This window comes from Colossoma macropomum, unplaced genomic scaffold, assembly GCF_904425465.1.
Source record: "Colossoma macropomum unplaced genomic scaffold, Colossoma_macropomum, whole genome shotgun sequence".
NCBI classification, from domain to species: domain Eukaryota; kingdom Metazoa; phylum Chordata; class Actinopteri; order Characiformes; family Serrasalmidae; genus Colossoma; species Colossoma macropomum.
In genome coordinates, this window is record NW_023494799.1 from 450,909 (window position 1) to 461,774 (window position 10,866).

Below are 10,866 nucleotides of genomic sequence, written 5' to 3' on the forward strand. Positions count from 1 at the left end.
TTAACATGACCCGAACACACACACTGCACCAAACAGGTTCAGTGTAGTGTTAGTTTACTGGCCCCTTTTCAACACACACACACACACACACACACACACACACACAGACAGTATCTCTCTCAATCTGAAGAACAACTTCACCATGCAAAGAACCATTTAAGCAAATGGTTCTATATAAAACCCTTCTTTTAAAGTGTGTACTTTATTATTAATAATAATAATAATAATAATAATGATTATAAGCCTGGGTTGTTCAGTCTGATCAGAATCTCTCTTCGTGTGAATAAATAATCGCACCTGTTCAGTCATCAGATCTGACAGTATTTACGTTTCCACGTTATCTCAGAGCTCCTCGCGCGCGTCTATGCACTCTACGTGCGCTCATGGCTGTGTGTGGGCGAGAGCGCGTGCATGCTTGCCTGTTCCTTCATGCGCACGTGATTGAGTGTGCGCTTTTTGTAAGTCGCTCTGGATAAGAGCGTCTGCTAAATGATGTAAATGTAAATGTAAATGTAAATGTTTGTTTCTTAGAGGGTCCCGGATTCTCGCGGAATGATATCCGCGGGCTGTGAGGAGGGGAAGGTTCCTCAGTGAGAGTGAGGAGAGGAGAGGAGAGGAGATGAACAGATTTCTGAGGAAGACTAACTATAAACTCCGCGGCAGTTTGTCTGCGGTGTGATCTGTGATCGTCCTGCGGGGGGCGCTGTCTTCGCGCTCTATAAAAGCAGCGCGCTCCGCGGCTCCGCTCAGACTCTTTCTGAGGAGCTTCTGTTTCTGTGTGAGGATTAAAGATGCGCTGCTCTCTGACCTGCAGACCTGCTGAGCTCCACGCGGCCAGCACCAGCAAACAGACTTGCAGCAGGTAAGCACGATTTATTCAGTACCGATTCAGTATTTTAATCTAAACCTCACAGAACCGCTCAGAACTCACTGACTGAAGATGCTGAAGCTTCTTGCTCAATTTTTTTTTGTAACTTAATTTGTTGTAAATCTGTCCCGTGTGACCAAAACACTGACTCCTCTCCTCGGTTTAAATGCTCAACGTACGAAGCTGAAATCAGCTTCTTGTTCGAACTGTCCCGTTCCACCTTAAATGGTGCCTGAGGCGCCAGAACGTAACTGCTGCACCATTTAAGGTGGAACGGGACAAGAAGCTGGTTTCAGCTTTAAAATGTCACATGCGAATCTTTATGAATGAACTAGAGCTTTAAGCTGTTACCGATTTCTTTCTGCTTTTGTTTTATTTCTGTTTATCCCACTTTTTAAGCGTTTCTTAGTTTTTATTTCTTTTTTTACTACTTTTCCATTTTGAATCTGCTGGCTAATGTTAACTTATAAGCGCCGTGTGTAGCTTTGATTCACAAAAAGGGCTGATTTTGAAATCTGACTAGTTAGAACAGTATTTTAGACCCACATTGAGTCGTTAAACACATTAAATTTGTGAAATTCGAGGTATTTTCTGTGTAAAATCTGACGAGTGCAGCTGTTTGTGTTTTTGTTGTTAGCACTGGTGGCTAACGCTGTTGTTCCCGCCCGTATTCATACAAGCCCCGCCATCCTGCACTGTCATTGGCCAGTATGAGCTCATCGCTCACTTTCCAGCCAATCTCAGCGCAGATGGGCGGGGTCTTTCCCGAATACGGGTGGGAATGAGAAGAACTCTCCAGCTGTTCTGTTTTGCTGGCTGACCTGCGGCCAGTCACGTAGACTGAGAGAATCAGAGCAGTGTGCAGAGCAGCGAATTAGGAGACTTTAAAATAAACTTTCCGTGAGTTACACTTCATACAAACACCCTTAACAAACACAGCAGTGTTCCACCGAGTTAAGAGCAGGTTTCCACTAATTAAAGGGAAACTCCACCAACTTAGAGAAACCTTAGAGAAACGTACAGCTTTATTTAATGTAATAACTCCCTCACATAAAGTTATTGCATGAAATATTTAAAAATACGCTGTTTCAGTATTTCAGATTTAAGATTTGACTGTTAATATCACATCTTTCACTCTTCAGCACAAATCTCAATAAAAATAAAGGATATGGAGTTTATCACTTAATTTCTTTTGGCCACACGGGACTGATAGAACTGATACAATAACTACATTACATTACATTTTATCAAAAGAGATATTCATCCAAAGTATAACTACACACACCATCATTTCAGACCAGTCAGAAGAGGCTGTGTGTTTTTATTTATGAATGTGTTTAATAATATAGAAACTGCAGAACTGACTGAACTGAGCGGCTGATTCTTCTTCTTCCTCTCACAGTGTGTGTGGAGCCAGCGCTGTGGCCATTGACAACAAAATAGAGCAGGCGATGGTGAGTGTCCGTCTGTCTGTCTGACATGATTAAATCATATTTCCCCAAGTCACCACGGCCCCTGTACTTGATTCCCCTGAGACCCCTAAACTGAGTGCAGAGCAGACTGTGTGAGCTGAAGTCTAACTTCTTCTTCTGCTGCTGCTGTTCCTCCTGCAGGACCTGGTGAAGGGTCACCTTATGCTGGCGGTGAGGGAGGAGGTGGAGGTGCTGAAGGAGCGGATTAAGGAACTCTGGGAGAGAAACTCTGAGCTGCGGCGAGAAAACACTCTGCTGAAGTCCCTCGCTAACCTCCAGCAGCTGCAGACGCTCTCCGCCCACCTGAGCACCCCCCAGAGCGCCCCCCAGAGCCCACAGCTGGACCAACAGGCACAGCTGGCAGAGTGGGCACGGCAGGTACAGCGGGCACAGATAGCAGAGTGGGCATGGCGGGTACAGTGGGTGCAGCAGGTACAGATGGCGGAGTGGACGCAGCTGGCGGTGCCGACCTCACCGAACGGCAACAGCGCGGCCCTGATTCACCACAGCATGACCTCCGTGTAAAAACCCACAAATAAACGCCTGTAAAGATGTTTTCAGATGTCTCAGCATTTCTGCTGTCAGACGTTCCCCAGCAGTCCTGCTGCAGACGGTTCTCCAGCTTCAGGGAACCAGACCAGACATAACACTGCCTTCCAAGAGAGAGAGAGAGAGAGAGAGAGAGACATAGGGATAGTGAGGAACTGAGAAGTTGTCCGTTGGCACCCCCTGCTGGCCGCTCTCCTGCTGAGTGATGGCGGAGTTGGTCATTTTTCCTCCGCTGATGTTCGGACAGTCAGATGATGGAAAGATGGACAGATAGAAAACAGATGATGGAGGTGAATGTTTACCTGTTTTTTCAAAGCCATTATTCAATTCATAAATGTTCAGACACTTTCATTTATTATATTTTAATGTTTGCGTTGATTTTATTACACGGCTGCTATTTTCATAATGTAAATATAAAACATGAATTGTGTGTGTTATAAAGGAACTGTGTGGTTCTGTTGTGTAGTGTTTATAACACTGAACTGAATGTACTTTAGTTTATAAAGGAGGAGCTTTAATGTTTTACACACTTACCCTGATCCTCATATTAAAATGAATATAAACTCTTTTGGTGACAGAGAGAAAAGCTGTGAAACTTATTTTTAACCAAAGATGAAACACTGTGTAATTTATTTTTCTTTACATGTTTGTTTGCTGTATTTTTTATGGTTTCAAGTCAAAAAACGTTTTATTCTTCGGCAGATTTTGGGAATTGTGTGGATTTTGGTGAAGGGAAAACGTCTCTATACACTTTCACTTTAAATCTTAAGCAGAGAAAGATTTTGTTAAATTATAACAGAAATAATAATAATAATAATAATAATTAATTGTTTACATGAAAAACACAAACTGAATTTCCTTCATCGTTACAGAAATGATCACCTGATCAGCTCTAATGGTTCTTTACTGGAGCTTCTTGTTTTAGAAGGAAATTGATTAATAATGAATAATTAATAATAAACATCTTTGAGAAAATGTTCAGAATGTCTCTGTAATGTGTTTTGTTTGTTTCTGTGAAGTATAAATAAATAATTGTTCTATTAAGTCTGTGTGATCTGCTCTTTTTGAATGAGAAACACAAATATCTGTTTATTATCTCTTAATTTTCCAAAATAATTCCACGCCTGAGTCGGAATTCTGCTCTGGAATTCCAAAGAAATTATCTCTGCTCTAGATCTCTGTGATGAAGCTCATCATTAAACTCGGTTCCTGATTATAAATCCACACAGAGTTACTCAGTTCGACTCACACCGTCAGGAGTTTGAACTCCTACTGTTATTATATCAGCGAGTGCGGTAATCAACCGTTTCAGCTCCACTTTAGTCATTAATATTTAGTTCCTGATTCTCTGTTCTGGGTTTAGTTCGTTCTGCTGTGCTGGTCACTCTTCTCACTGTGGAGCTTCAGCGATTATTTTAGAGTGAACTGATCCGAATAGAGAACAAGAGACTCTAACAGACTTCAGGCTCCTACAGAGATTCTTATTCATCAGCTTCTTATTGGAGTTTTGATGCTGGAGGTTCTGAGAAGTTCTAAAGTTACCCAGATTTCCGAGCTGCTCTGTTTGAGCTTCTCGAGCTGTTTGTAGAGTTACTGTCAGTTTTACTGCGGCTGTTCTCTGCAGTGACAGTGTGACGTTTGTATGGAGGTTCAGGACTGATTAACGCTGATTAAGCTGATTAAAGCTGATTAAAGGCTGGAGCTGAGCAGAATGAAGGCGTCTGAGTGATGAACAGGGAGAGCAGGTTAAAGCCGTTGAAGCTGCAGAGAAACTGAGAAGGAAATCAGCTCTGAACGCTGTGGAAACCCCTCAGCGTGTTTACACACGCCTCCCTGTCAACACTCAGCAGAATCCAGAGGAAAAATCTTTCTGTGGAAACTTCACAGTTTATTCATCTTTACAGAGAACCGCTCAAGTGAATCAGCCCGACTGAACCTGAATATCCAGAAATACTCTGACCTTTAACCTCATTACATTTACATTCATTATTACATTGCCTTCTTTATCTCAGGTTATAGATCTTACTGCATATTTGTGTATATTTCTAGTTGTATTTATGCCTGTAGATAGACTTTATTATATATATTCTTCTTTTTATATTGTATCACTTATTATTATTACTGTCCTGTGTTGTGTGACTGACACTGACTGCTAAATTTCCTTCAGGATCAATAAAGTATCTATCTATCTATCTATCCATCTATCTATCTATCTATCTATCTATCTATCTATCTATCTATCCATCTATCTATCTAACCATCTATCTATCTATCTATCTATCTATCTATCTATCTATCTATCTCTATCTAAGTTGTAAATCCTAAACACTAAACCTCATCCTCAACCCCTAAACCCTACACCCTAAACCTTAATCTTAAACCCTAAACCCCTTAAAATCTCAACTACAGGGACTTCAGTGTAAACTGGCTGATTTATTCTTAGGTTATAGAAGTGTGTAATAAAACTTTGGGCCCACTGACAGATCCTGGACATGTGAGGGGTTAAGCCTCTACACCCTAAACCCTTGATCCCTAATCCCTGCAGTGTGGAGGTTTCGGTGCTGATGTGCTGAAAACACTGGGAAGGTTTTTCTGATAAAGAGCTTCAGAAAACACAGCAAGAGAGAGAGAGAGAGAGAGAGATAGAGAGAGAGACAGAGAGGGAGAGAGAGGGAGGGAGAGAGAGGGAGGGAGGGAGGGAGAGACTGAAGCAGCAGAGCATCTGTGTGTGTGTGAGTGTGTGTGTTTGTGTGTCAGAGTGTGTGTGTATGTGTGTGTGTATGAGCGTGTGGAGTGTGTGTGTGTGTGTGTGTGTCAAAGCGTGTGTGTGTGTGTTTGTGTGTGTGTGTGGAGTGTGTGGAGTGTGTGTGTGTGTGTGTGTGAGAGTGTGTGTGTGAGTGTGTGAGTGTGTGGAGTGTGTGTAAGTGTGTGGAGTGTGTGGAGTGTGTGTGAGTGTGAGTGTGTGGAGTGTGTGTAAGTGTGTGGAGTGTGTGTGAGTGTGTGGAGTGTGTGTGAGTGTGTGGAGTGTGTGTGTGTGTGAGTGTGTGGAGTGTGTGTAACTGTGTGGAGTGTGTGTGAGTGTGTGGAGTGTGAGTGTGTGGAGTGTGTGAGTGTGTGGAGTGTGTGTGTGTGAGTGTGTGGAGTGTCTGTGAGTGTGTGGAGTGTGTGAGTGTGTGAGTGTGTGGAGTGTGTATGTGTGTGTGTGAGTGTGTGGAGTGTCTGTGAGTGTGTGTGAGTGTGTGGAGTGTGTGTGTGTGTGTGTGTGTGTGTGTGTGGAGTGTGTGGAGTGTGTGTGTGTGTGTGTGTGTGTGGAGTGTGTGGAGTGTGTGTAAGTGTAACATATAATAACACAGCACTTCGCTTTTTAAGCGCTTTTGGTCACCAAATCACCACTGCGAGTCTTATTTAGCACCAATCCAGCGGCTCCTCTTCTCACACTGGGGCTGAATCTCAAACAGCTCTCTGCTCCCTACATAGTGCACTACAGGAGTTTAAATACTGGATCCTGCAGCCCAACAGAGCAGAATACAGTCATTTGGGATTCAGACTCATCCACATTCGATACATGATGCACTGTTTGGCTGTAGAGGCGAGAATTACTCAACTTTCATAGCTAGAACACTATTTAGGGAGTACAGAGCCGTTTGGGATTCAGCCTGAGTTTGACTGAAACACAGACGTTTGAAGTGTGTCAAAATGTGACATTTTTGACGTTTATTCTGCAGTTTTACAGTTAATCACACTGTAAGAGCTTTAATTCAAGCCTGTGATATTAAAGATGGAGCTGTTCAGGCTGTTGGCTCTTTTAGCCTGTTAGCCTGCTGACCAGCCTGGTTCTAGATAAGAAAATAAACTGCCAGCCCCTCAGTTTAAACAGACCCAGGTTCTTACTTCTTCAGTACACTCGGTGCTCCGTGCGAGCAGCAGCAGAGTCAAAAAATATTCCATTAACAGCAGAAGGGTTTTCGTGATGTGGCGCAGTGATACAGAGCTCAGTTGTTGTGATGTGGTCAGTGTGTATATCAGCTTCAAACTTGGCTCAGCCAATCAGAGTTAAGGACCGGATCTGTTTTTTAATGTCCGATTGGCAGAGTACGATAAAACTTGTTTTCGGTGATCAGATCTTGTTCGGATTTCACTGCATGGAAATCCAGGAATAAATACACACTGGAGGCGCTGTGACCGGATTCCGATCGGATCACTCAAACCACGTTCGGGATCAGAGACGGAACGGAATGTGTTTCCGTCATCCGTGTGTAATTCTGTGAGCTGAAGTGAATCTGCTGAGCTCTGAACAGCGGGAGAGAGAATAAACAGAGAGCTGAAAGATGAGGAAACGCGAGGCAGGAGCTCCGCAGACCAGCAGCTCCTCTCACTGCGGCCGATTAAAGAGCCCAAGCCGAGCTCGGCCACTCGAACCGTAAGAAGAGGGAGAGTGGAACAGAGACGGCGCTCGTGTTGAAGCACTTTTTACACAGTGAGGTAAAATCGGATCACCTGCTCACATTTTAGCGAAAAGTGCAAACAGAATCCGAAGTTTATCCAAAACGATCCGGACAATAAACACGCCTTAGTGTGAGGAGTAGACGTTACCATGACAACCAGCATCAGTCCAGTCAGAGTGACATGAACCGCTGTGAGTTACTGAGTTTTTAAGTCTTTTACAGTTAGACACACAAACTTCCCCTCTGCAGATCAGTTTCTGCTGCCGCCATGTTAGAACCCTCTGTTATGACACAAACACACACGCGCAGAACGGCCTCGAACTTTCAGACTGGGAATGTAATCAGATACAGATGTTTAGATGAATATTATTCTTCTTCTTAAGAGATTATTTACAGGATTACCCACCTCGATCAATCAGATAGAAACTGTATTTTGAATGGCCTCAATCAGACTAGACTATTCAGACTGAGGTCGGGCGTATTTTATTCCCATTGAGCTGTTATTATTATTAACAGATTATCAGGCTGCATGTAAACGTGGCTGGTGTCGGCCAGAAATGCCCAATCCTGCTCCTGGAGATCTACCACCACAGAGAGCCCAGATCCAGCACACTTGGCTCTGTATAGGTTCTCCTGAAGGCCTTCGTTACCTGGATCAGGTGTGTTAAATTAGGGGTGGAGCTAAACTCGGCAGATCAGAGTAGATCAGAGTAGATCTAGCAAATGTAACAATGAAAATGAAGACCATGGAAGAATAATCTGACTGAGGGAGAACCTGTGGATAATGAAGAGGGGGCTCAGGACTGACCCCTGGGGGCGGCAGGTGTAATAGCGTTTCTGTCTTTTATCTACAGTTTCACCCATTAACACACACACACACACACACACTCTCTGCTGTAGTTTCTCTACGTCAGTCCGACCAGCTGTAACAGGTCTGAGTGACTCACTGCGCTGAGTGTGTAATTACTGTATTATAAACATTCCACAGAGCTGAGAGAGTAAATGTGCTGACTGACAGCTTAATTTTAGTGCTGAAGCAGCTGCAGCTGATGTTCATCGTAACTTCCTTAAACACCTGATTCCTCGTCAGAGATCCACACCTGCACTGAGAGGAAGCGCAGGATTAGCGACGCTTTCAGAAACGACAAACACACAATGACACACAACCCAGCTAGATACAGCTATCGCTAACATAACTAACGACACCAAGCAGACCAGTCTAGAGTGTAACACCACTGTGCTGGCTAATATAAGCGAAAACCAGCATAGGTCAGCACGGCCGGTCACCAGCAAAACCAGCATACGTTGTGTTTTGATGTTGGTATGCTGGTCAACCAGTATGACCATGCTAGGTTACCAGCATAAACCAGTATGGAATTCATGCTGGTTTGTTCTGTGTTTGGCGCTCTGTGTTTCGGTGTGGAAGTATTTTTTGGAAGAAGCTCCAGCAGATGCTAAGCTAACTCAGCAGTTTTACAAATCTCTGCAATGCTAAAAGCTACTCTGATGTTCTGTCCTCTGTTCTCCTCGGTACCTTTACTGTTCCTTTCTGCCACTGTTTCCATCAGAGGAACCAAACATTAATAAAATAAACCCCTTTAGCAGGAGTTTGACTGAATAACCATAAAATACAGTTAAATATGAATAACATATGATTGTGGACTAAACGCTGTAAAAAAAAACAGAAAATGAGCTCATTTTGAAAATGGAGCATGACTGATAAACGCCCTTCGCTGGTTCAGGTCACACAGAGTTTCGCTGCCACAGGAGTCCTGAACTCCCCCTTTAACCTCGAGCCCCCTGATCTCTCCACAGGTTGATGATGTTTACAATTTCTGATAGACGACAAAAGCCGAGCCCTGAACGGTGCACTCCCTCGTCCTGCGGTACGGTGTCCCCACCCTGCTAGAAAACCAGTATATGTTAAGTTTTGATGCTGGTATTCTGACCAACCAGCGTGACCAAGAGTCTGACCAGCCGAACCAGCATTTTTTCATTCTCATTTTAACGGGTTGCTAAGCAGCGCCCTCTATACGCGCCCTTAAAAGTGTCCATCAATATGGCGCGTGTGGCGCATGCAGAGCCTCGAGCCCCAAACGCACCTGTTTAAACCCTCGAGGCGTCTCAGCCTGCAGACCTGCAGGGTGTTGATTTGAGGGGCACCGCAGGCTTCAGAGCGCCGGATCCTGTGGTTCTCCTCTGACACGCACCCAGGTGACGTCATCAGTGCGGCGGTAGGAGGCACGAGAACTCGAGAGCTGCAGGTTTAAAAGTTAAGTGACGTCTCGCGCGAGTCTGTGTGCTTTAAATAAGCTCATTTACTCGCCTACACTCTTAACAAAGACGGTTCTTCAAGGGTTCTTTAGTAAAGAAAATGGTTCTGTGCAGAACCATGAACACTCAAAGAACCTTGCGTGATTAAAGGGTTCTCTGCATGGTGAAATGGTTCTTCAGATTGATGGAGAATGTGTTGTATATGGTTCTATTTAGCATCAAAACGGGTTCGGTAAGTGTTATGTGTTAATAAGCTTACTACAGTAGAAGAACGCTTTTGGGTGCTGCATAGAACCCTTTTCAAAAAGGTTATACATAGAACCATACACAATACATTCTCCATTAATCTGAAGAGCCATTTCACCATGGAAAGAACCCACAAATTATGCAAAGGGTTCTTTGAGTGTTTATGGTTCTATACAGAACTGTTTTCTTCACTAAAGAACCCATAAACAACCATAATTTTAGTGAGCGCAGCGTCACTAAAGCCTCACTGTTAAACTCTAAATAAACTCCAGTAAACTTTTTCTCTGTCTGTGTCCAACATGCAGCAACACCGCCACCCAGTGTTCAGGGAATGTAGTACAAAGATCATATCAGAGTTATTAGATGTCGGATTTAGACTAATTCACCGCTGCTGGAGATAAAAAGAGCCCTAATGACAGCAGAACTGTAATGATTTCACTGTAATTTTGAGACCAGGTGGTCTTTATTTTCTTTATTGTTATTCCTAAAAAAAACTGGACACGCCATTAACCCTTTAACACGCCGATCATTATTCAGCCTCAAATACAACCCCGATTATTATTATTATTATTATTATTATTATTATTAAGGATCAGTTGAACGTTTGGCCCTTTTTCAGCTGCTCATGGTGTTAATATTTCACAGAACAGAGAAATGTTCACACTGAAAACTCCAGTTACAGTTTGCTCTGTTGTGTTTACTTTGAGCTGCATCTTAATGTATGAAAGGTGCTACATAAATAAACACTTTACTGATAACTCGGCACTTTACTGCACCTGAAGAACAGTGGAGCAGAAAACAGTCTGAGAGAAATGCTGAGGTCAGTAACTCTCAGCCTGAATGTGGACGAGAAACACTGAAGCAACTGCAGATTAATAAACACTGAAAATACACACAACACTGTAACCGTGATGTAGAGCTGAAGTAGTGTTTTAATGCAGCAGCAGAATAATGAGAGACAAAAGGACGGAGAGGATAAAAACCCACATAATATAGCTTTAAAGGGGAACAC

At 43.3% G+C, this 10,866-nt stretch overlaps 1 protein-coding gene across 1 annotated transcript; it reads left to right on the top strand.

Moving 5' to 3' along the window:
- Window positions 1-516: 516 nt before the first annotated feature.
- On the top strand, window positions 517-3,884 carry LOC118819515 (TSC22 domain family protein 3-like). Its single transcript, XM_036587344.1, has 3 exons — window positions 517-862; window positions 2,271-2,322; window positions 2,482-3,884. Exons 1-3 carry the CDS (start codon window positions 792-794, stop codon window positions 2,863-2,865), a joined length of 507 nt encoding a protein of 168 aa, XP_036443237.1. The 5' UTR covers window positions 517-791; the 3' UTR covers window positions 2,866-3,884.
- The last annotated feature ends 6,982 nt before the right edge of the window (window positions 3,885-10,866 follow it).